The sequence below is a fragment of the Triturus cristatus genome, chromosome 9, assembly GCF_964204655.1.
Source record: "Triturus cristatus chromosome 9, aTriCri1.1, whole genome shotgun sequence".
Lineage (NCBI taxonomy): Eukaryota > Metazoa > Chordata > Amphibia > Caudata > Salamandridae > Triturus > Triturus cristatus.
In genome coordinates this window covers 1097930929-1097957062 of record NC_140592.1, presented here as the reverse complement: position 1 = coordinate 1097957062, position 26134 = coordinate 1097930929, and the positions used below count along the sequence as shown (strand labels likewise).

The 26134-nt window shown below is 44.8% G+C and overlaps 1 protein-coding gene across 1 annotated transcript in view; it reads right to left on the bottom strand.

The window, feature by feature from the left end:
• Positions 1–26134, bottom strand: part of L2HGDH (L-2-hydroxyglutarate dehydrogenase) — a 158666-nt gene that overhangs the window by 106012 nt on the left and 26520 nt on the right. Inside the window, exons 2-3 of the mRNA XM_085626998.1 lie at positions 6735–6850; positions 2507–2658 (exon numbers count right to left, since the gene is read on the bottom strand). Coding sequence (XP_085483124.1) covers positions 2507–2658; positions 6735–6850 — 268 coding nt within the window. The remainder of the gene's footprint in view (positions 1–2506; positions 2659–6734; positions 6851–26134) is intronic.

Below are 26134 nucleotides of genomic sequence, written 5' to 3'. Positions count from 1 at the left end.
TTCACCAACTTTGTCGTGCTTGACTGAAAATATATCTTTAGTAATCTACATTTAGCATTGGATTGAACTTGAGATTCAAGGCTGCTTTGGTTTGATAGTATGTAAGTTTGTCATCACACTGCATTGTCTTTATGACTGATTTTACACGTTCACCAGCAAGATTCTTAAGGTATTTGATAATTTTCTTGTTATTTGCTTCTTTTGTTGCTTCTTTTATCGCATCAATAAAATCATCAAGTGTCTCTACCCAAGAGTCCATCCGTCACCACTAGTTTGCTTTTTGGCGGTATTGAATGGTGGTGGTGTCAAGGATGCGGCGGGATTGTAACCATTTATGAGAGTGGCTGACACAGAGAGTGGAGTTCTCTCCAATACTGTCTGCCAGGGCCTGCTTCATGCATACCATCTCCAAGGCTCTGTGATGTGCTGGCCTCTGGGTCATCCTGGACAGTCTGTTCAATGATGACCTCCCTCTTGGTCTCCATGGGAGCCTTTTATTTTTCAGGAGACCTTTGGAGTCGTTGTGAGCTACCGCCCGGCAGTTTTGGTGGTGGGCCACTTCGTGTATGGACGGCTACACCAACCAACGCTTTGGTATGAGGACTTTCATTACTCAGTTCAGGTAAGCAGATGACTGTTTTTGAATTTGAATTGCTTTGAGGCCTCTCTTTGTACTGTCTGGCACCTGATTGATCTCTGCCTCACAGCGCTCTGATCGCAGTGTTATCTTGCAATTCGTGGCTGCTATTTGCTGCTCTTTCAAAACCTAGTTGTATCCGCCTTAAACGTTATCACTCCGCTTTAGGTTGTGTAGTAGCGCTGTAACTCTTTTACGCCCTTCCCAGCAGGTTCTTGACAAACGATATGTAGACTTCTTAGTGAAGCTTTCGTTATCTTCAAATGCTTCACACTGGCTGGAGTTGCCCTTTGAGTCCACATTCGCCAAGCGTCGATTCTGCACTTCGACTGAGGACCACGTGACACGAACGAGCAGTTTGCTGGACCATGGCAAACTCTTTGGGAGAGCACTGTCAATCATGGGGTTATTCTTCCGCTATCTCGTCACGAGCTGGCGCATCCTGTCCAACCTAGGTATCCACTAATGACTACATGCCAATAGACTTGATTCTGACGGGTGAGTCATGACTTTTTAACCCAATAATGTCTTTATTTTAACTATCTGTCGTCTAAAAGTACCTCTGCTTAAATATATGTCAATATATTAAAATAAATTCCCACAATTTACTTTCAAAATCTCCCACTTTTCAGTTTCCAAGTATGGGCATGAGATGTAAACATCTGTGATGTGTGCATTATAGTAACAGACTAACAGTACTTCAACTGTACAATGGTAGCAGTGGATATGATCACCGCACATTCTAACAAATGTTATGGCTATAGTTAAAAGGCTAAGCAAATTAGTGACACAGAAAGATAAGTAAGGGGGTGCTTTATCAGACAGTACCTTGCTAACAGAAGGATGGAACTTGAGTAAAGAAGGAATTCCTTGCTCAAAGTACCTACAAATTTGTCTGGAGTACATACAGAAAGTAACAATCAGGTAGTAATAAATTGTATAAAAATAAGCGATCAAAGATTATAATTTATTGCAATAAGCGATGCAAAGCTTGTTTGTATGTTATGTTCACAAAGGCCGTGTTACTATATTGTTCTATTATCGGGAATACTGGTCACACCTAAGCACTGTGAAGCTAGTAATGCGCTCTACAAATCCAACAGAATAGAATAGAATAGAACTTTCAATGTGAGATATACAGGAGGAACATTACTGCTTTCAGATCTGGTCTTTCAAGGCAATGATCTTTCACCAAATCCTACTCACCATTGCCTCTTCTTTCACCTCATCTTTTCCCTTTATTTCCTAAATCGCTTTACAATAACACTTGTATTTATATTTTTACAGCCTTGAAAAAGTCATAATGACAAAACACGCGTCGGCTATCTCTATACCCACCACAGCTGCCTTCGATATCTACTATATTATGACTGGCTGTGAACTGACACTGCTGGTCTCTGGCTACAAGGATTCAAAATTAATTGTATCTTACATTTCAAGTTGTGACCATTATTACTGCTAATAGAATAATATCGTAACACAACCTTTGTTAACATAACATAGGAACAATGTATGTATTGCATATTACAATAAACTGGACCTTTTGGTCTACCTTATATTCTTTGATGGCTTACCGGTATGCTTTTTATTATTACCCGATTATAGTTACTTTCTGGGTGTGCGTCAGAATTTCATAGACAAGTACTTGCCTAGGGGTCAATACTCATAGCTGAGAAATAACAATATAGAGTATCTTTACATATGCATCATGCACCACCAGTCGAATAAAGGCACTTGTTATTTATTGCGCATAGCAGAACATTTGTCCATAATATGTAAAGATCCTGAAAACAGTTGCACAACTCTTAACTAGCATAGGACAAGAACTCCTCCACAAAATAAGTAAACAAAAGTAACGAAAAGATTTACCTTGCCACATTTCTTGTAAGGAATCCCCTTCTGATCACAATAATCGTATAAGAGGGAAGCACCTTTTACACATAGTTTGGCTTTGAGAGACCCAGGTGTATAGTAAATTCCGGAGTGAATTACTCCACTGTTATGTCCACTCTGATGACTAGCTGAATAAAAGAGACAAAGACACAAGTTAGTCAAGCAGAACCAGCCTTAAAAATAAAAGCCAAGTAACTTGTTTCTATGTTCGTAGCGCTACAGCCCTCAAGTGGTTGATTAAAAGTGGACTATGAAGAGACACTTTGCAGAAAGTTACATATCAATTAGTTGGGTAGACTAGGAACTCCTAGTCCCAAATGTACAACCTTTACAACAACTCTACACCTTTCCATTGACAAGAATACTGTTGTGCTGCGCTTAATACAAGGAAGTTACCCACTGGTACATGTACGGCAGACTGTGCACGAGATATCAATCGAACATAATAATACAGTGTCAGAGAAAAAGTTTAGCACCTCGTACACTATGGAAAGGAAAGTAGATAGAAGTGATGACCATGATTTGGTCTTTGACAATCGATGCTCCTAAAATTCACATCCAAGAGCACATTCATTTACAAATTTCGAAGGAGGACAGGGAGGCAAAATTAAAATTTGAAGCAAGTAACATCACGTACAAGAATAAGCTGGCGCTCATCACGGTACAGAATTGATGAACAGGAGCAACCTTGAAAGATAATCCTCTTCGGAGCCTGACATGGTGCTTTCCTGCAATAAGATCTGGTCCTGTTCCCAAAGAGGGAGTGGGCATAAAATTGAAAGGTTTCTTAAAGGACATGAAGCAAATGCACCTCTAGAAGTGTGGACGTACTCCTCACACCTTGCAAGCCCAGTTTGGCACACTAAGCCCAACTGTTTAGGAAGAGAAGGGAGGGAGTACTGAGAGCAAGCATAGCTCCCAATTAGAGGACTTTTGCAGGTCTGCTCTCTAAAACCTCTCTTAGCTGGTCTGGGGCCATGCAAGAGGTGTGGAAGTGGGATGATGAAGTGCAAAAGGCTTGTTTCATCATTTTCATACATGTACTTTTTATTATGCTTGTGGGATAATACCAGAGAAGTAGCAGATGTGTACTTTTATATTTTTAGCAAAGTTTGGTGATAAGAGGCACTTGTGACTGCTCATCCAGTTTCAACCCATAAAATAACAAAGAGGTATTGTTTCCTCATTTTGGTCCAACAATGACTGAAGGTACAGTCTCCAGATTGGAAGCCTGAGTCAACCTCGTGCTGCAACTGGTAAGAGCATAAATCGAGAGATGTTGGTTGAGAGAGCTTAGCCAAGAAATGGAAGGAGGACTAACCCCCTACAGTGCAACATGTCCGAGTGAACCTCTCACTTCAAATCTATAGATTGCCACTTCCATGGACCAAGCAGTATGGGGGGAGGGGGGGGGGGGGTCTCCAACCAGTAGCTTGTGAGCTAGTGTAGCTATCCAGCTACCTCCGAGTAGCTCACCTGTGTGCAGCCCAGCTTATTAAATTAGAAAGTTATTGCTTGGTTGAGTTAATATACATATTTTAAAAAATGATATTATAAAACACTGATAATATTAGTAGCTCTCAATGGATTTCATTGAACATAAGTATCTATCAGAACACAAAAGTTGGAGACCCCACTGGTGGCCAAAACATCAATGGAAAGGAAAGAATACACCTTGATCTATAGGCGGGTCTCTGGAGCTCTGGAGCTGGGGCTCAAAGAAACTTGTACTGAACCTGGTACTCATTACCCTACACACATCCAAGACCTTGGAGAGATTGCATGACACTTGTAGTAGCTTAAATGTTTTCCACCTGAACAGAAATCACACTGTAAAGTGGATGTCAACTACAGAAAATTGCCTTGAGTTGCAGTTAACAGGGTTAAAAGACAGATACTGTACAGGAAGCTGCCTTCATACAGGAAAATAAAGGGTAAAACATGCGTAATGAGCCAGGCAACAGGAAATAACGCCCGTCCAAGGGCAAGGTCATTTCCAGTCTGCACAAAGTTGGGGGACAAAAGTGAACCAACAACCAGGCTGTGTGTGGCAAGCTCCACATAAGAGTTGCTTAGCTGCATAGAGCTTAGGTTTGTAATTCTGAAAAGCAGTGTCTGGTTGTTCCAGTTGCAGACCACCCTTTGGGTGGAAATAAAAGACTGCCAGGTCATGGCACTACTCACAACACATGGCATCTGTAAAGAGCTAGAATGGTCAGCAGCTGCCCGGCTGCTCCATGGAAAGTGAATAGAAAATGAAAGGAGGATACAGTTTGTGTAAGCAAAGGTTTAAAGTAGTGGTTCTTAAACTGTGGTCTGGGGACCTCGGTGGGGGGGGTCCATGAGCCTAATCAAGGGGTCTACAACTGTTTACAAAATTAAATTATATTAACAGATTAATCAAGTGTACATAAAGAGGCAAAACGTAAAATTAAACATGTTAAAACATTCTGTATATCTGCGGGATTGTGTAAGGTGTGTTCCATGCTTTGTCTTCCCATCGCCCCCCACTACCACTTCCTGTCAAGAACTGCTTCGGACACTGTACGTTGTCCCCCGTCCTGGGAAGCGCACGCTGCTATTTCGGACTCTCATTGCCTTGAGAGTGTGTTGTATTTAATAGAAAATGAAACTGTTTTTTCCGATTGCTCTTGGCCTATGGCCACGGCCTGTTGCATGTGCTCACGAATTGCCGGGAGCTTCGCCTCTGGTTCATTTGAATGTGTGGCGTTGCATTGCGGGCCCTCGGGCTCTGTAGCGGCCGGCCTTGGTGGTTGTAGGCCCTTGTATGTATTTTTATTGTGTAATAAAGGTTTCTTTAAAAAAAAAAACATTCTGTATATGCGAAGGAATTTAAAATTGGATGCTACAAAATTAATGTTCTCAGATATATTCGTGGAAGCAGGGCAAGTGCGTGAAAGAATGTAGTATGGATGATAAGTAGCTTCAATTGAATTTAGAAAAGCTCCAACCTTACTATTAAAATTAAATATTTGATTTTTTTAATATTTATTTTCAGACTGTATAAAACGTTTCATCACTTATGTACTTGTTGTTTGATGAATGCTTGATTCTGTATTTTTTGTGTATTGTTTTGTGGGTCAAATGATCTAAAATACTTAGGCGAGGTTCCCGGCTTCCACTCAGGGGGTCCCCGGATTCCAGTAATGACTAAGCAGGGGGTCCATAAAAAGTGAAAAAGTTAAGAATCACTGGTTTAAAGGGTGTATTTACCCTGAACAGCTAGCTACCCAGTCCCATTACAGATGAATTGTGATGGTAGGTTTGTCCAGTAACTTTGTAAACCACCTTCTAAACTTGCTGGAAGACATTAACGGAGACTGTCTGACCGCTTTAATGCAGTAAGCCTGTTCATGGTTCTTGCTTCAGAGTTCATTCTTGGACTTTCAGTTCTCTAAATCATTTTCGAAAGGGCCTACTGAGGTAGGATGCCATTGGCTGGTTGGGTGATTTGATATTTAACATTTTTAGTGTGAACATTTACAGAGAATGCATGTTTTCCAAACTGTAAATAACGTTAGGTCCTGACTTTTTACTCCTGCATTCGAACCATGCTTGGATTCAGTGTGCGGCAACCTCTGGATGAGAAGTGAATAGATAAGTACAAGCGACGGTGTTCGTGTAGCGTTTAAACAGCATATTCTTCAAACAATGTTTGCGACCATGAAGCTGTGCTACCACCTCCAAGTCTTGGTGATTGTGCAACTTACAACTATCCAAGAAATCAAAGGTCGAAGTGCACTTAAAAGTAGGCGAGGTAAGGCTCCAGAGAATTGACCCAATCTCCAGCACGTATAATGGGGTTGGTGTGAGCAGCGGAGTATGCTCTGCTTTGCAATCTAGATAACATTGATGTGGCAATAGAGTACAGATATCGGAGTGTTTTTACTCCACTCACAGCCTGGGTGCTGCAAGGACCAAAGTACAACAAGCATTTCTAACTGACAAGAGATAGAATTAGAAAACAGACTGAAGGCAAACCTCACAATGCAAGGATGCTCGAGGTGGTCAGATCCAACAAAAAAAAAGAAAAAAAAAAAAAAAAGGTTTGATCAGTTGTAGGCAAGCTCATTTCATACACTAGCCTTGACATGCAAGAAACAGAAGGCATTTGGGAGAACACAGATTATGAACATATTCCATGCAGTGAGGTCTACAGTGTGAAATAAAACAAATACCATACCCAACTCTTTCTCCTTTTCCACAACGCTAAGCGAAAGAGAGGGATGTCGCAGGATCAGCTCCCGGGCAGTGGCCAACCCCACAATTCCACCACCAACAACGACCACATCACATGTGCTAAAAGAAAAAGAATAGATTTATTGATGACATATGCAGCACTTCTTTACTGATTGGTCTGCGCTTTAAAAGCATCTATTGTTTTCCATCTGGATTTAATTACCGAGTACTGCCAAAGGTTTCAAATATAGGCCTTTCTTTTATGTAAACAAATGTACATTAAATTAAGACAATTGTCATGATACCCTTGGATTAATACTTTTGGTCAAGTTTGAGAGGAAACTACGAGTGGATCTTCAGAAGGATCTGGGACCCTATTATGCAAAGTAACCTGCGGGTTCAACGGGCATGTGCCCCCGCTTTGCATGCCCCCGGTACACATTGATATTACAGAAGGGGTTGCAGACACCTGTGCTGCCCTTTCTGTACTACAGATAGTGCTGGAGCACATAATATGCCAGCGCTATTATCAGAGGGCGTTCTCTCATTTACCTCTGCGCCCACACCCCATTATAGATGCGGCGCAGAAGCAAAGAAGCTGTCAGAAGGTGCACTGACAGTGCACCACCTAAAAGGTGGCGCACTGTCAGTGCACCCCTGATTGCAGCCCTCCAGGGGGAGGACTTCCCACCCCAGACATCCCCTTGGAGACAGGTGCAATCACTCTCTGCACCCACCTGGAAGGGGATCGCCATTCTCCTCATATAATAGCAGACAGGTTGCCGTCTGCACAGTGAAATAGAGCAGCTGCTTCACAGCTGCTCCGTTTTACACTTGAATGCACTTTCCCCAGGGCAGCACGATTTCGCTGCTGCCCTGGGTGCAGCACATTCAATGTACAAAGGCGCATTTACTAGGGGTGGGCGGAATTTGCGAAATTAACTTTCGCAAATTATCGCGAAAATGTTTCAAATTATCGCAAACAAGCGGAAATATCGCGACGATGCAGAAGTTTTTTTCCCGCATGTTCGCGAGATTTTCTGCATGGTTGCGGGTCGCCAACTTACCCATGTGGTTGCTTGCGGGCGCGGCCATCTTGTTTTGAGTTGTCTCGCGGTGCATGATCGCGAGAAGAAAGACGTGATCGCGCGACGCATGACGTCACTGCGGGCGCGAACTGTCGCGAGACAGCGCAAATGGCTAAAAACAATACAACATCTCATGGAGAACGCGACCGGATCAAGAAAACTTGTCGGCGAACGCAGGGTTTCAGGTAAGGCGATCGCGCGCGCGCGCATGTATTATTTTACAGCGCGAACAAGAAACAAATTATCGCCAAGCTGCGGAAACCGGAAATTGACATTTTCGCGCTCTCCGCGGAACGCGAAAATGTCAATCGCAATTTCCGCGAACGGAACGAAATTTTCGCCCAGGCCTAGCATTTACTCTGTTTGCTCATGGCGCACCGGTTTTAAGGTGTGCCATGGTACAAACAGGGAAAGTGTACCCTATGTGTAATAGGGCCCCAGGATGGTAAAGGGGAAGGTGCAGATGCACTAACTTTCTACCCACAAAAAGCAGTTGCAATTTGCGACCAGAAACTTATTTTGCAAACCCCACTTATGTGCAAATAAATTGGTTCCCAAAATAAGGATTTGGATCAAGTCATAATCGACCTAATTCCGTTTAAATAGATCACACATTGAACCTTAATTTGATAGGCCACAATCACAGGGATGGTGACCTGCAAGGTTAAAGGAAGCAGGACTGCTTTGGGAAAGAAAATTACTTCTCAAAAACGTTTTTCAGGAGGAGGAGCCAAGATGGCGACCGGAGCAGACGCTTGAGCGCCCGGCTCCGTCGGCCCTTGGCCCCGGACTATCATCCTGATTCCTATCCTTGCCGATTCTCGAGGTGAAACGTGTGCGACGACGCGCTGTCCACGCCGCCGCTTCCCCGAAGTCTCAGCCCGCCCGGATGCCGGAGTTCTTGGTGCTTTTGTTCTCCGCCCTGGACCCCTGCTCCATTGTGGCCTTTGCCGGCCCCCTGGAAGCTCCGCAGTCACCGGACCCGCTAGCGCAAACCCGAGCCCCGCGGTCCCGACCTCACCTAACACCACGGACTGTCGCCAGATGAGCCTGGGGAGGGACGACCAGACACCTCCTGCACCCTGCGCCTGAAGGGCTGGGGCTGTAAGGTAAGCCCCGGTGCCGCGGGTCTCCTGCCCCGATCTGTGGACCGCGCTGTGGGAGGCTGCCGACCCCCTTCTTCTATTGCCTAGTCGGCTGCAAAGAGAACCCGAGGGAAGGGAGGCGACTGTTGGCTTTCCCAGTTGCGGCGCAGACCTGAGGGGAACTGACTCCTTGCTACGACCCCCCCCCCTGGCCATTGTACCGTCCGGCGGTAAAACATGGCGTTGTTTGCCTGCTCGCGGCGGGGGGGTGATACTCCGGTCTAGCCCGCTGCCCGCTTCGCCCTCCCTCCACCAGACACCAGCTCCACAGTGCCGTCCCGGATTGCTGCCGATGTGGGGGTGCAGCTTCCGCTGACATGCGGCTCCGTTCTGGCTGTCCTGCGGGACCTTCGTCTACAAATGTGTGCTCGCTTTCAGGCGCTGAGTGAGCAGTTCGACTCCATGCTGTCGGCTGCGGGCCGTGAGCGCTCCGTTTGTCATCAACACGGCGTGGGTCTGCCAGTGCTTTTGTCCTCTAGCGGGGACGCAACGGCTGTGTGTGATCGTGCTACACTGGTGCCTGCATCTGGCTTTCCCGGCACCCAGGATCAATTGCTCTCCAGCTCAACAGCGGATACTTTGTTTCCCCGTTCACTGCTGCCTGCTTCATTGTTGCCTGCCTCACCGCGTCTGCAAGAGTATCCAGCTGAGCAACACCTAACATCCTCGAGGAATCGTTCACGGTGGCCTACTGCTTCTTTTCTGTGGAACTCCTGTACTCTACATGCCATGTCTGGACTTTATGTGGTGCACAAAGGGACCTCTACAGATGGTCGGCGGCCATTTTGTGATTCTACCTCACCATCTTCTCCCAAGCGGCCATATTGTCTTTGTCTGCACGGGGTGCGGGGCCTTCATGTAGGGGCTGGCTTAATCTCAAGCCCGCGATCGGGCCAGGGCTAGACTGATTTATATCGCCATGGTTTCACGGATGGGCTGGACTGGGACTGGAACTGTATGTATACTTTGTGCGCACTCGTCGCGATCTGTCTTCCTTCATTTAAATTGTTGTGACAATTCATTTTCACACGACCGCTTTTGGTGTAGTGGGTTCTCACGGTGTGGAACCCATAGATGGCCGATGGTTTAGGGCGCTCTGATGATACGCAGGCTCCTCCCCACTTTCTTCTTTTTGGGAGTTTAGATTAGAATAGTCCTATTCTTTTCTCACCCCCTTTATCATAGGTGTACTGTTTTCTTATCTTTCTTTACTCTATTCTTACTCTCTTTCTTGTCTATATTTCGGGTTTATTGGGCGACAGGCACTATGCTGGGGGGGGGGCAGGCCGTAGCCTCCGCATTGGTGTAGGGTGGGGGGTAATTTACTGTTTCTAATTAGTTCTATGGGCCTTTTTTTCTTTTTATGTTTCTGCGCTATACTGGTTTCGATTCTGGGTCCGGGTGTGGGGTTGACTGAGTGGGGGCGGCACTGGAGGGGTGCGTAATTGCTCATGTGACTATCCTGTTATATAACTGCATTGCCTCACTGCCTGAGATTTTACTTCCATTGCTGTTTTAATGATGCTGCTGCTCTCCCGTGTGGTGAAGATATCGTGTGGACTCGAATCTCCTTGGTTCTTATTCTTCACTGACTTTTTCCCTGATAAAATTATTTTGAAAAACTTTAAAATTAACCTTCACTTCTCCTTTCCCTGGGGTCAAGGATCTCTCCAGTGTATAATTCATAAATCGTTGCTAGTCTTGACCGTTGAAGCACAGGGGCCGTAATGTTTGTATCAGTGCTTAATCGTATCGTGGCCGGCCTGTAGGTTGTAGGCCCGTATTTGTTCTTTTAATATGCACGAATAAAGGTTTAAAAAAAAAAAAAAAAAAAAAACGTTTTTCAGAGATGGCAGTGGTTGCATAGACAACTGTCTACTCCCTCAGGAAACTTTATCAAAATTCACAAAACATAGGGGTTCAAAGCATACCCCTTCCCTTTTGTGAAGGAGTTTCAAGTCAGTACCCAACTTGGGGGTGGGTAACTTTGGAACAGTTTTGAGCAGAATTCAAATTGCAAATCTTTCATGAATCTGATACAGTTTTCGTATTTGGAATAGACACTCAAAACACACCCCATCCAAAAACAAAAAACAGTATCCATTTGCAAACCCTTTAAGAGTTGGTAAAACTTTGACTCCTTGTTTTGTACAGTGCCAGAAATGTTTTTGCGGTCATAAACTCTGAATCGAGGTAAACGATTTTGCATTCACAAACACCTAGCAATATATTGTCTGGGAATCATCAGATGAAAGATGGAACAGGCTAAGGCATAGTAGTCATGATCACACTTTTAAAAGACCACCCACGTTAAATAGGAAAATCATGATGACTTTGTGGGAGGGTTGGGAAGAAGCAAGAATCTGACTTGAGAAGAAAGAAGGTAAAGTGAATACCCATTATGACACACACATACTCACCCAAATCCATCAGACTGACAAATATTAATGTGCTGAAACTCACAGAAAACTCTAAACAGTATCTAGGTATATGAAGTGTTTGGAATTACTATGGCAATAAGGATTAACGTATTGTTTTAAGAAGCAAATACCAATTATGTGGTTAGGGCAAACTTGTGTGTGGCTAGACAAATTCAGTGTATTGTAATGGATCCAGCTTTTTTCCTGCACGCTATCCTGCAGCACCCAAGTGTTGCAACTGGCTGAGTGCACATGTCGATGTGTTGTGTTCCCCTGAACCAAGAATAATCACTTTCTATGGGGCAATGTATGGGGTGAGCAGCAGAGGAGACTGCCACAAAGAGCAGCCTTGCGGCTGACCTTTAGCCCGGTCACCACAGGGACAAAAGTGGCAGCGTGCAAGGCAAAATTCCCTTACATTCCTCACTGGGTGACAGCAACACAGAGCAAGTAACTGTGCTAAGTAGGTCTATTGTCCGGTGTATCCCCATTCGCTGTATGACTGGACTGGTGTCCGGAATGTTGATAGTGAATGTTGGTGTGAGGTCTGGAGTGGGAGCTAGGAGAGCATTACAGCTGGATCGAAGATGGAGCCTAGACAGGACCTATTCTCCGTTGCTTTAACCTAAGGGCCTAACATTAAGTAAAAACTGACCGGTCACCTTCGTCGCTGTAGACTCTTGTACGAAGACCCTGCCCGCCAACTTCAATAGTAAGACACACTGACACGACCCTCTTCTCTTGGATAGATTATATTAAACCAGATTGTGTACTTTTGATTTTTCTACATGCAAAGGCAGCTGCCTAAATGGGCGTGTACAAACAGTGGTGTAACTGGGGAGTGGTGTCTGGGAATTGGTCACAGACAACTTTGTTGGAGGTGTCAACACGAACCTTTACAAAACTGCATTAGCATGCTTTAATTTAATGACCGCCAACTCCAAACCTGGTAAAGTAGTCTCTAAATCCTATTTTACTGGCCTCAGGTTTTTAGAAAGCCACAGTGTCTCGCCCCAACAACAACAAAAACACTCCCCCGGTTATATTGTCCTCAAACAATACAGTCTTCACCAATGCTCCTGGTCTAATATGCTTGGTAATGGACAAATTGTTTGTATATGTGGCACACTGAAAGGAGCGAGCGGTAGTCAATAAAAAGCGGCCTACTGAGTGTGTGATGCATTGTGACCAAGGAAGCACCTTCAGCTGAAGGAGTCGACATCAGCATCAACCGGATACAACAGGAGCGGCATTGTTTGAAAGTGGCAATCCCCGGGGCTGAAGCGGGCTCCACTCCCATTTAATTCACTAAACACCGTTATTGCTGCAAACTGGAGCAGCAAGGGGGTAGCCGGCCATAGCGTGGAGAAACACGGGGAGCTTACCAGCGCTGAAAAGCGGGGCATGACCCAACATGCAAACTGGCACCAATATAGTGCGGTTCTGCCCAGCGAAGAAAGGGACTTAGCAGCGGAGAGCGCGGCTGCTCCATGCAGCGGAGACTGGAGTGTTGCATCCTTGAATATGTAAGTTGATATTGCACATGCTTGTTGCTGTGCTTTTGCCATGTACACTATGACTGCACCATTCATATGTGTGCATCTTCTGAGCGCCATTCCAGTTTCTGTTCTTTATGCGGACTTACTGTTGCCAGTTTGGCCAGTTAGTTGGAGGACAGCACAGTTGGAGGGACGCTGGTGGATGGGCTCTCAGTTTAAACCCTAAGAAAGAACAAACTTTACTGTGGATTATTTTACCTTGGATTAGCCTCAATTAGTCCTGATGTGGCTACAACATATTTGGCGACAGAGGATGGTTTTTGCTCTTCTTTGAGCAATGGCAGCCCACCGCCTGCAGTTCCAAGGACGTGCTGGAGTATCTCCGTGAAGCATTCAGCTACCCCAAGCAAAATTCCGGCTGCTGAATTTGGTGAAACATTGCAAGATAAAAGACCTGGAATTTCTACTTTTGTGCCACAACGGTGTCTGCGGAGGCACCTTTGCAATCGGCCTTTTTGTTCTGAGCCAATCAGAGTGCAGCATGTGGTTTGTCAGGCATGTGTCCCCGGAGTTGCTGACACGTCTGCCTGTTCAACGTGCTGTACACGTCAGTACATGTACAGGAGGCATGCCGCCATATCGGTATCAGGTGTTTTCCACAGAGGCACAGACTGAGATCTGTCAAGTACGCTGAGCACTTGTGCTGATAACGGTATTTTCCGCTGTCTACCACCGGTATAAGCAGACTGAGGATTTGAGCCAAGTATTCTGGAGACTGGCAGTTTTATTGTATTTTTGAAGCTTTTAGTTATAGAAATTATATAGCAGTTTTTGGAACATAGAATTCTGAAGCTACTCTCCTGGCCAATTTTCTTCTGGTTTGGCATTTAGTTGGTGAACAAATTGTAATAAATGGTCATGTCGTTTTGTGGAGGTGGAAAGGTGCAACAGCTACACGTTTTCTGGACTCCTTGGAAACCCAAGTTAGCATGGAAACATTGGGTACGGGTTTTCAAGAATTACTTGGTGGCTATTGATGGAGTGGGTACATTTTGTACAATTGTTTGGGGAACCGAAGGGCAGAAAATGTTTGATAACTCACCGGAAGTTTAAGCACCTGGGGAGGATGCTGGGGCGCATGGAACGTGTGTATAGAGGCTAAAAAAAAAAGATTAGCACAACACTTTTCTCTGGAACCTAGTGTTGTTTTAGAACAATTTAACTTTTACTCTAGGAAGCAGTCATTTGAGGAGAACATTGATCAGTAGTTGCTGCCCTCTGAATTTTAGCTAGTACGTGTTGTTTTGAGAATGCAAAAGATATATACCTACGTGATGAAATCGTGTTAAATTGCTATTCTAAAATAGGGCAAGACCATCTTCTCTTTTGTACTAATCCCACATTGGATGAAACAGTCAAGATTGCTCGGGGTATTGAGCGATCTGTTCTTTTGGTAAACGTTTTAGCTGGTGCATCTGGCAGTATGTCTAGTGGTGTGGACAACACTAGTGTGAATGCTGCAAGGAATCTTAAAAGTGGTAGATTCAACAAATCAAACACATGATAGATGTTGATCAATCATGCAGCCACACGGGTAATAGCCCAGGTTGCCCTGCTCAAGGAAGGAAGTGCAGTACATGTACAAATGTTTATTAAAGTGTGCACAGATACCAGTGCTGTTAAGATCAACTGTGTGCTTGATGTTGTAAAACAGTATTTATCTGAAGATGAGGAGAGTGTTAATACAGTGACCATATTAACTTTAGAAGTGGATCCGTCTGACAATTGCATGCTAGCGGTTGGTCGTGATGCTGGCCCAATTGCTAAAGAAAATGGACCATTTGGTATGGTTGGGATTGGCAAAGTGAATGTACAAATTAGGGTGGATTTAGGGTCACCAGTAACCATGCTGTCTGAGGAAAGTTTTAAGTTGCATTGGAGTACACCTTTGCTTAAGACGACTGATAACAGAGCCACTGCACACAGAGAATCATAAATAGTTACAAAACTGTATTTTTAAGGCTGTGTTGCAGTTTTCAGGTAGATAAATATAAACTAAGATCTATGTGGTAGTAAATGGCCGTGACATATTCGGCTTGGTGGATTAAGAAAGGTTAGGCATAGTATTGAGAACAGGACCTTCGTTCTGATTTTGCTACTTGAGAGGGATTTTGGTTGTGTGGAGCAGATTTTACAGAAGTATCCCACTGTGTCTTCCAATTGTATTGGTAAGGTCAAAGGATTTAAGTATGAAATAGTTATAAACCCAAGCGCTGTACCTATTAAGCACAAAGTTAGGAATGTTACACTATCCATCAGGAAGGATTTGAGGAAGCACTTAGATCAACGTTGTGCAGATAGACTAATTGAATCTATTAATGCAGCCGGAGTGGGTCAGTGCAGTTGCTATTACAAACAAGCATTTTCAATGCAATAGGTCTCGCGTTTCCGAGAGTTAGAAGTATTGGCGTTGTAAATGGCAATGTCTTTTACCTGTGTGTTTTTGTTTGGAGTGTTGTGGCTGGGTGTGGTGTAGTAATTGCAAAGTAAGGGGAGAAAAGAAAAACTACAGGAAGGAAGGGGGAAGGAAGGAAAGAAAAAGCTGGACCACAGCATTGCTTAATGGGACAGGGGACTATATTTGCCTCTGCTGTGCTTTTGTTTGAACTACCCACAGCACTCTGGGAGTTGTTGTTTTGTTTTGCTTCAGCAGGACTAGTTAAATCGTAAAATAATGGTTCCACTAGTAAAGCTGAGGACTGGAATACGAGGACCCAAGTTGCTCAAACAAGGCTTCTAAGGGACAGCATTACCTGGTGTCATAGGCATACATTTATGACACCAGGTAATGCCAGGAAAGCAAATGACAATTTGAAGTCATTAGCTGTAATGATATTTCAGGGCATAAGTTAAGTAGTGTTTAGAAAATGTAGAAATACAGCTTCAAACGACATCCTGGGTTCCAGCAACAGGATCTCTTTCACTAAGAATTTGTAATCGTTTACCACACACGCCCCTCCCCCGCAATTGCCATGTCATTTGAAAGCATTTGTCTCTTCTCCCCACCCATTGTGGATTAAGCGTCTGCCAGTTCAAAGGCACCCTTTAGAGAGGAATACTTGTTTCTCTGGTTTCAAGGAAAATAAACTTGAGAAGAAAAGGGAACAACGACACACACGAGTGGCCTGGTGTACTTTGCTGCACTTATCTGCAGAAGTGCTTAGGAAAATTGTTTTAAGCTTATTTTACGGGCTGATGCTCTAGCCACCGCTGGGAGGCAGTCTCCTATTATTAAGACCCTGGCAGAAGTGGAGCAAGCCGACTGGCGGCCACTGGTTGATATATCTAGCATGAAGGGTGGCGCTACCTGCGTGGGGCTCCCCGAGCTATCCCTGAAAGAGCAGGTGTGAGAAGTGGGCATGCTTTTTCTCCCTCCCCGCAGTGCCTTGCTGTAGAAAATATGCTCTCCTTGGCTTTGCTAGTCAGTGAGGGGCTGACCTCCCACACTAGCAGAAAAACCAGCATGGCAGCACACTTTTGATAGAAGGGGTCGTCTGTGTGGCTCAAGTTTGGAAAATCTTTCTCACCTTGTAATTATTTGTCCTGAAATGGCAATGGCTAGGAGTTGCCTTCATAAAACTGTATAACAAAGAAAATAAAAAAAATGGATCTGCACATATATGCCGGCCGTCATATCCTGCTTACAGCCTGAATACCCTAAATTGAAATGCTGCTTTGCGAAATTCCTAAAACAAATTTGAACAAAAGATATGTAAATTAGAAAATGTGCACAAGGCCCAGTGACAACCAAGGGAAAACAAGAAGTGCGAGCAAGACGGAGAGGCGGAGCGAGGCGCGCGCACATAACGGAAGGCCTGAAGAGGAGGGGTGACAGCTGCACGCATGGGGCGGACTATTCACCAACGAAAGAGACGAGAGTGAGTGTGTAATGTTTACCCCTAATACTGCATGCATGAACAAGAAGCGCAAGCAAGACGGAGAGGCGTGCGCGCTTGGGAGAGCAGTCTGCTCTTTTTCGAAGCACACACTCGTGCTTGTGGCGTGCCTCTGCGCGCTCCCGCAAGGTGAATGCCGCCACAAGCACGAGTATGTGCTTCGAAAAAGAGCAGAACTACGGCTAAATGTCCTCCTATGCAGCGCATGCGTGCTGCGTAGGTGGGACCTAAAAAGCAGGATGGTCAGATCAGTTTGTGTTGAGATTTAAGCACTTTGAACAGGTACACTGTTGTGGACAGCCATCCCCTTCCGCAGAATAATGAGATATCTACCTTGGAAGGGGCTTAAATATTTAGTAATATTGATCTATAAGCAGCTTACCACCAAATTTTGCTTAAAAAAAAATAGTCTCAATCTCTGTGTGCTTTCATTACTCCTTTTGGAGCTTTGTCTGCACCTGCTGTTTGGTTTAGCATCAGTGACAAGCGCATTTCAAAAGCTCATGTTCAGGTTACTTAAGGAAGTACCGGGTGCGCTAGCATTCCAGGACGATATCCTGATTTTTGCGAAAAATGTCACTGAGCATAGCTGTATATTAGATGGCCATTTTGTGCAAACATGGTATGACAGTATTCAAGGACAAATGTAAGTTCTTAACAGACAACGAAGAACATTTGGGACACTGAATCACTGCCCAAGGGATCAAACCTAAAGAGAATCTCATTGGAGCTCTGAGAGAAGGGCCTGCTCCTAGTACCAAGGATGAATTAAGATTGTTCCTGGGGCTAAGCAATTACTACACCAGGTTTGTTTGAGGGTATGCAACTCTTATAGAGCCCTTAAGAGTATGTTATGCAAAATAGAGAAATTTTGCTGGGATACAGTTGAGCAAAAGATTTTTCTGGACATTAAAACTATTTTGGCCAATGTCCCTGTGTTAAAAACGTACGTCAGTGGTCACAAATGTACCATAACAGTAGATGTCCTTGCTGTTGGTTTGGGTGCTGTTTTATGTCAAAGAGTGGGTGATACTGAAGTTACAGTTCTAGAGTTCTATCATCTACTGAAAGAAAGTATAGTACAAATCAAAAGGGAGGAACTTGCCTGTGAGTGGGCTATGGAGAAGTTTAGGACTTACGTAGGGGAAACCTTTTCCCTTTGTGTACTGATTACAAGCCTTTAATGTATTTGTTGGGTGATAAAGGCACTTCATCTGCTTCTTCAAGGCTCATAAGGATCCTGTGTAAATAACAAGAGTACAGTTTTGATGTGATGTACATACCTGGGAGCACCAACACTAGGGCAGATTGTTTGTCCAGTGTGAGAGGCTGGCTCAGTATATGATGTACACTTATGTAAGTGGACACCTTGCACTGATCCAGACAACCCTTATGGTGATTTAAGCGGTCTTAGACAACCTTAGAAAGCTCTCCAATTGTTAGCTGTGGAGTGCAGTCTTCAGGCTTAGTCCAGAAGGAGTGTAAAGCAGCTTGTTTTGCCAGAACATGATCTTATAGGAATAGATTAAGTGAAAAAGAACCACAGAGTGTATTTACAAAAATATGTATTTATTTTAAAAGACTCACTATCACATACAGATATCTCCTAACAGGAGATAGACACAATACTTTGCAATAGAAACAGGTAATTAGCACAGAATACTCAGTGGCCCCCAGGGGGAGACCAAACCATTTACTGAAATAGTGGTATGCTAACCACAACTCGAGTCAAGACAATAGTCAGAGGACGTAGAAGTGCCAGAGACCCAAGGAACCACCCAAGGTGAGTATCCAGGAGCCCCACGGAGGTTGTGTGCAGTGTAGGAACACAAACGCCATTCTACGTACAAATCAATGTTTAAGTTGCGGCTTTAATTTTAAAGAAAGAGGACCCTTCCCAGTGGACCCTGAAGAAACCCGATGGAAGACAAGAGGTTAGAGAGCCACCCTACCCGTAGATACCTTAGGAACCAAGATACCTGCACCAGGGCAGCCAGGTGCATAGGTGTGAAGTGGCATTGGAAACCTTTGTCGAACTCAATGGGAGACTTCAGACAGATGCCGCTGCTGGAGAAGGTGAAAGTGTCCAGCGGAACCCAAAGGTGGATCCAAGAAGAACCTGCAAGCAGATGGCACAGAGTCTATGCCACACAAGAGTGACCAGGAGGCACGGAAGACGAATGCCCACCGAGGTCTTGTGTTGCAGGAGAGCTGACTGTGACCTTTGAACTGCAGCTGTGTGGACCAGGCAATGCTGTGGAAGACCAGGAGCCACACACAAGCTGTCCCACGTCAGATGTCGAGAGTGGAGGGGTCGGTGTCCGGAGGTAGCACCAACAAGCCTTGGCAACTGCAACCAGTGAGGAAGTTGAAAAAGGTGCAATGTCGGGACCAGCAAGGTCCAGGAGACTCACCACAAGCTGGGGAGTCAGGGCAGGACCCGAGCAATCAGGGGAGGCCAAAAGAATTCAAAGGACCCACAGGCTGGAGGCACTGGAGTCGCAGAGGACCTCGAGCAGCTCACCAAAGATTCAGGCCCACGGTGAAAGTGAAGCAGTGAGGACGAAGATCCTGGTCACTGGAGGTGCTGGAGCTACTTGGAGCACAAAGATCTAGGTGGGAGGAAGCCAACAAGCCTTTGCAACGGCAAGTTGACGCAGCACAGAGGTTCGATTCCTGCAGCTCCGACTAGGGATACTGGCCTCAAACTTGGTGAGAGAACAGGGCAGGCCTCGAGGGATGTGGAGAACCACCACCTGTGTTGCAGAGCCTTTCGGAGTCCGTGGGAGCACAGGATCAGCAGACCGGTCAGCTTAGTTGCCGTGTCTGCAGATGCAGGGAAGAGACTCCTTCACTTCAAGGGAGATTCCCTCAGGTGTCTTGATGCCCACAGGCCTTGGAAGATTTCCGGTATGGAGCACAGGCACGCACGTTGCAGCCTTGATGTCCAGAGCGAAGTCCAGAGTGCTCAGATGGTCGAAGTTGAAGTGGTGTCCGAATTAAATTATGTCCCACGACAAATCTAGGGACCCGCCTTCAGGTAAGCCCTTAAGTACCCTAAGAAAAGTGTTCGGACGAATCAGGGCTCCCTTCCTAAGGAGGGGCTGGACAAGGGGAACTTCCAATGAGAAGACATGTTACTCTTTATAGTAGATTCCAGAACTCATACTGTATTTGAAATATTATTTTCCTTTGTACTATTCTTTCTTGAGACACTCGCAACTCATCTAATGGTCTCATTTCATTGTATTTTATATTTTAATGTATTTTACTATTAAGGCCCCTATAATTAGTTACATTATAGCATTTGTTATTATACAGTGCCTGTGTATAGTTTTTTTGCCAGACACTGGGTGTTATCTTTGCTATATACAACTCCTAATAAACAAATTGTACTATATGTGGCTCCCTAACCTTTTCTGCCAATGCCCACCAGGCGCTCGCTCACCATCAACTTAAGAACACCCACACCTTTTACACTGTCGTCTTAACTCCTGCTGTTTGCCACATCAGCAAAACAGGCCTGGGAGCTCTTAAGGTTCAAAGTTTGCTGAGTAGACAGCTTCTTACAGTCCTCTGGTGCTTTTGAGCATTTGATCAAAGGTCACACTTGGCAGCAATGCTTCCAATCAATAATACACAGGGACCAGGACTGCCCGGAAAAGGTAGAGGCAGGTCTTGTGCACAGTGCTTCCTTGGGGCCCACCTCAATTTCCCCTTACATTTTAATGGAGTTTCCCGCTGCGAAATGATAACTTTGATACCAGATCACCCTTTTAGTCTAAAATACCCAACTGGCGTAAGTGACCATATTATTTTTGCCCATTCGGGATCTCTATACTGTGCATAAGTGTTTTCTTGAACGCATAAGATCACAGAGGGCAACAGCATTAAATGAAAACATAGATATTTCAACAGAATAATTAAAGTTTTGTTATGGAACTGTTTTACAAACTTGACATTTTAAAGGTCCTTTCGAAAGTTAACATTTACCAAGCACACTCCCTTCTCACATACCGCCCTTAGAACTTACTTGCGGATTCTAGGCACTCGGAGGCCACTGGTATAGACTAGTGGTGGACACAAGTCAATTGCCATCACTACTACCCTGGGCTGTAATTATCTCAGTCTGTAGCCTAGAGTGCAGTTTTGAACATGTTGTGATGATATTAATAAGTGTCAAATACTGCACAGGCTGCACAGTAGTTTATTGAAACAGAGAGAAACCCCACACCGCAATCGTGCTATGCACAGCTAGCATCCCAACTGCCAGATTCAAGCCTAGATCCATAGTAGGTCACCATAGAGTGCATAGGCGTCACAATGAGAGCTGCAGCCTAAGCACATTACAACACATCTCCCCACCTTATGCAATAAATAAACACACACTGTGAAACTTATACCCACATTTACTACATATAGCCCCCACAAAACCAACAGACATGACGCACAACATCCAACCTATAAACCAACACCGACACAGAAACAAAGAGAGTGAAAATGGATCACCAAACAGCTTGTTACTCACAGACACAATTCTCCCAAATAGCCTGGATGCCTCCTTCCCCTTGCCTCCCTTCTGGCTTGTGCCAAGCTCATTGACTCCTCTCCCCTCTCCAGCATATTATAAACTTCCTGAAGCCTACCTCTGCTTTGTTCACTTGTGAATTCCCTGTCAGTCATCAATAACCACAGTGAACATGAACCAAGTTGACCTCCCCTCTCCATTAACCGCTTTTCCACACCTCCTTGTCTCTGGTACAAGGCAACACGCCTGAGTTTCCAAGTCTGACCATTTTACAATTTGACCTAATTGCCCCCAACTGCCTTGACCATAAAAGGACCTCTGAACTTGGTTAATCCCTTACCACAGCCACCCGGCTTCACTTTGAACCCATTCTCCCACATCATAAATAATGTTTCCACATTTCTATCGGTACACACACCTTTCTTTCATTTATGTGACCCCTCTCTTCGGGAAATCACTGAAGGAACCACTTATAATAGGAACATTAAGCAACTTTTTTTTACCAGTTCCTAATTCAGTCAGCGTGATTTCCCATTAAAGGATACAGTTTCTTAAACTGTAGTAGCCGCTTTATAAATGCAATTTAAACTTTCAGCATGAAGTGTTTTCTCGTCCCTGTGTTGTGTGCTTAGACATCAGTGTGAGGCGGCTGCACGTACACACACTTGGCTCGAGGCACGGCCTTTCCTCTGCCCATATAATCCCAGCAATTGATATTGCTTCAGAGTTAGAAACGACTTGAAGCACAGCATAAACACAGCCAGGGAAAACAGAGTGGGGGTTACAGCAGAATCGGAGATCTGAAAACAACAGCAAAGCAGGAGGGGTTGAGAGACGGGCAAGCAATGAGAAGGGAGGGAAGGAAACAATGAGAAGGGAGGTAAGGACGCAATAGCGAGTGGGAGAGGAGGGTGCTAGGAACAATGCGAGAATCAGTAATCTGAAAACAGAAGCAAGGCAGGAGGGGTTGGGGACAGGCAGGCAATAGGAGAGAGGGAAGGACGCAATAGCAAGAAGGAGGAAGGCTACCACGAACAATGTGGGAAGAGCACCAAGGATGAGAGGAAAGACCCGAGATGTACTCGTATGGAGTGCTGTATAGCAACTTCTTTTTAGGTCTCGCAGACCTGCATTGCAGCGCGCATGCGCTGCTCGCGTCTGCGAGACATATTGTGGGTGAGTATATTTCAGAAGGGTGCTTGAGGCCTCACCCCTCATTTTCATTGGGTAGCGTCACCATTTATGGTAAACGGAGGCTTCCCATTGAAAATGAGGCTTCTGTGTTACCGCCATTTGTCCTTTTGGGACGGCCCATCCAGACTGGGTCTCCTGCTTCGCGGCTGTCATGAAGCAATTTCTTATCTCAAAGGCATGATATGTAAACAAGCCTCTGAGATCCAGTCTTGATGGGCCTCCCAAAAGGAGACAGGGCGCGGCGTGTTTATTTTTGCTTCGCGTTTTCGCTTTCACTAAAAGTGAAAGCGCGATGCAAATATCAACAGCGCTATGGCGAGCGCTTGTTTAGGACTTTTGCCCTGCCTGTGCCTCGCCATAGTTTTACCACAAACTGCCGTCTCTTCATGACTGTTAGCTGAGGCTGAAATGGATCCAATTTTTCTTTGAATAGAAATGTAAAACTATTGTTATTACAACCGTGAAACTATATGAATGTTACCATTTTTTTAAATACGTAAAGTAGCTAAAAAAAGACTCATTTTTCCAGTGAACATCTCCACACAGATAACTTTGCGACCTACTGGCAGTGAGCGCCTTTTTCATATGAATGACGTGCCGTTTGCAAGAGAAAAACTTTGCTCACCGTACCCCTACATTTTCCGTCTACCCGTGACTTTTCTGCTCCCTTGTCCTGTACTCACTCAGCCTAACTGCACTTTTGCACTTGAATAAGTGCACGCCTGCTCGGAGGACCCTGGTTCTGTGACTGAGGTGTCCGTCTTAGCACTAGAGATGCACTTTCTTGGACCCAAGGGTGAAACTTACAGTTGAGTCATGTTCCCAAGATGAAAGGGAGGGCAGGATCACACGTTAGATTTTTGGTTCCACAGAGGACACTTGATCTGCTGAACAGGGTCCCCATCTTCCCCCACACTCACTCGGTTATAGCGCAGTCTATCGATGCAGATCCAGACGTCCCCCAGGCCCTCTACTGTTTGATAGACGCCCACTCCCGGACAGGAGCCAGCAAAATGAAAGGTTACTCTTGTAAAAGCAGGAACTGTTTTGATTGCGATAGATTTCCTCAAGCCGGGACTCTGGTGTTAACCAACTTAAGTGTTCTTAAGGGCCTCTTGGGAGATTGGGGAGCGGATAGGGATCACGAAACCGATGACGACAACATAGACATGGCGTCTACAGCGGATCATGAATAAGGCACAACCAATCAGGGTATATATATATATATATTTAGAAAATCACCAAACTGCCCGTCCGGCAGTAGCAGGCATCCACAGCACCCCAATCAGGACTCGAAGCAGTTTTAGATTATCTTATAATTTATTCCATCACCAAGGTAGGGGATACAAACGGTCTACGCGTTTCGGCGATGTGCCTTCAACTGGACCATAGGATATATATATATATATATATATATATATATATATATATATATATATATATATATATATATCGCAAACTCATCCCGAAGGTATTGGAGCACTTTACATGAGCACCAGTTATGTTACACGAGGACAAATTCGTGTTTTTGGTGGAGACAGGGAGCTTAAGTGATTTGCCCAGGATCACAGGATGTTGAGCAGACAGTCTCCCAAAATCTTGACATTCTTTATAGAGCGCTTACATAGGCCCTTATCTACCTAATATTGGTGCATAAGTGAAATTGAAGCACTAGGAGAACATGCCATTAAACCAAGATCACACTTTTTAAACACTGCTGTGTTACAAGGGTTTAAGCATGTCTGGAAAGAAATAGTTATTGTTTTGCTTCATATTATGCTCAACTCTTGGGATATGGCCTAACACAATAGCATTCATTTTTTACCTCAGAGAGATGAAATACCGTGTTGACCACACACTGAGATTCAAACACGTAGCCAGCAGGTTTTGCGCAGAACTTTGCAGCTTAAACTCGCCCACCGAGCTACCTAATTACTGTAAGAAACCTTCATAAGACTTTACAGTGGTGGTTGCTCACCCATCGTCTCTTAAGCATATTTTTGCGACACGCATTGACCAGAGCAGATGTGGTCAACGCTTTTGAAGTAACTTTCTATCAGTATGTGATTGGACGGGTGAAATAACACAAACAGCTTGTAGGCTGAATGCGCCTAATGTTAGATACATGCAGGGTACATTATCTACACGTCGTAGCTCTACAAGACATCAGCAGTAGACCACGTGCTGGAAACACCTGCCTAGAAGTTGGTCTTCACAATCTTAAAGTCATAGTGACACTACGCCTGCGGCATTCCTCAGACTGTAGAGAGTAACACTTCACCCTCACACATTTACCCCTAAAAGAGGGAAAAAGGCCTCCATCAACAAAAACCATAGAGCTAAAGGCACACCTCTGTGTCTCCTAATCGCAATACCTCCGATTGTGTGTAACGTAAAGTGCATTAGTAAAGTGTGTGTTCACCCCAAATGGTAACTTCACGCTGAAATAACAGATGTTAGCTACCCAACTCAATAGTACTAATTTTATCAATCTCAGAAGGATGAAAGGCTGAGGGAACCCAGAAGGATTCAAACCTTTGACCACAAGGTCACACAGATCCCTGCAGTGAATGCATTAGTCCACTGAACCACCAGACCTGGCACATTGCATATTTTATGGTTGAGAAATGTGCATTTGCCCCTTGGTACAATTCCCTTTTCAACGTGTTATCACATATTATCTGTATGGAATAGTTTCTTTACCTATAGCTTTTGAAAATATGGGGATGCTCAGGGAACTTTTCACCTTAATATCTCACATAAGGGCCTCATTTAGATGCACAATGTAATCGGGCAAGCGCCTAAGATGGTGATTGTCCTTCCGGTCACCTCTCAGGACCCTAGCCTCATTTGGAGGTAGCAGGAGAGACGATCTTCCATTAGTCCAGCTCCAGCCACCTCTATCACTGGAAACACCACTGCAGCAGGACAACCACCAGCTTCTTGGCTTTGGAAGGCCTGCCCAGTGTAGGATGCAGCTTCCAACACGGATTACCCCTGTAGAGGACCGCCATGTCCACCATGGAGGTCCTGGACAGGAAAAGACAAGCTATGCCCCCTACAAGCTAGGAAAAAACTCCTATGGTGTCATGGGCGTTAATTTTTTGTTTTTCAAAAGCCATGTTCAGTTTAGCGTGCTTAAAAACATAGGGGAAATGCTGGCATGGCCGGCCTGCCGGGATTGAGCTGTGTCAGCAGAAACAGTTTCAGCAAAAGTTTCTCGCAGTGTGCGTAAGATTTAAGCATGTCAGACAAGTAACCATAGAACCGGCAGGGCAAGACTTCCAGCACCTCTGCATATTAGAAGCTTGAACACCCAGGGCGAAATGAGTCTGGTTTAGAACAACCCTGAGAAGGTTTGTGAAAGTCCACAAAATGATGACTTTTCATAGGAGCGTCAAACATTCCTACTGGTCACCATCAAACTTTTACCTGGGAACGCTTAGTTTGCAACCCTTGGCTGCACGCAAGAAGGTGTTTCTCTGCAGCAAGAAAAAGGGTTCAGTGAGAAGTGACCAGGTGAGGCTTCTCTCAGATCCCAACACTCACCTTGCAGCAGAGCAAGGTCATGAGA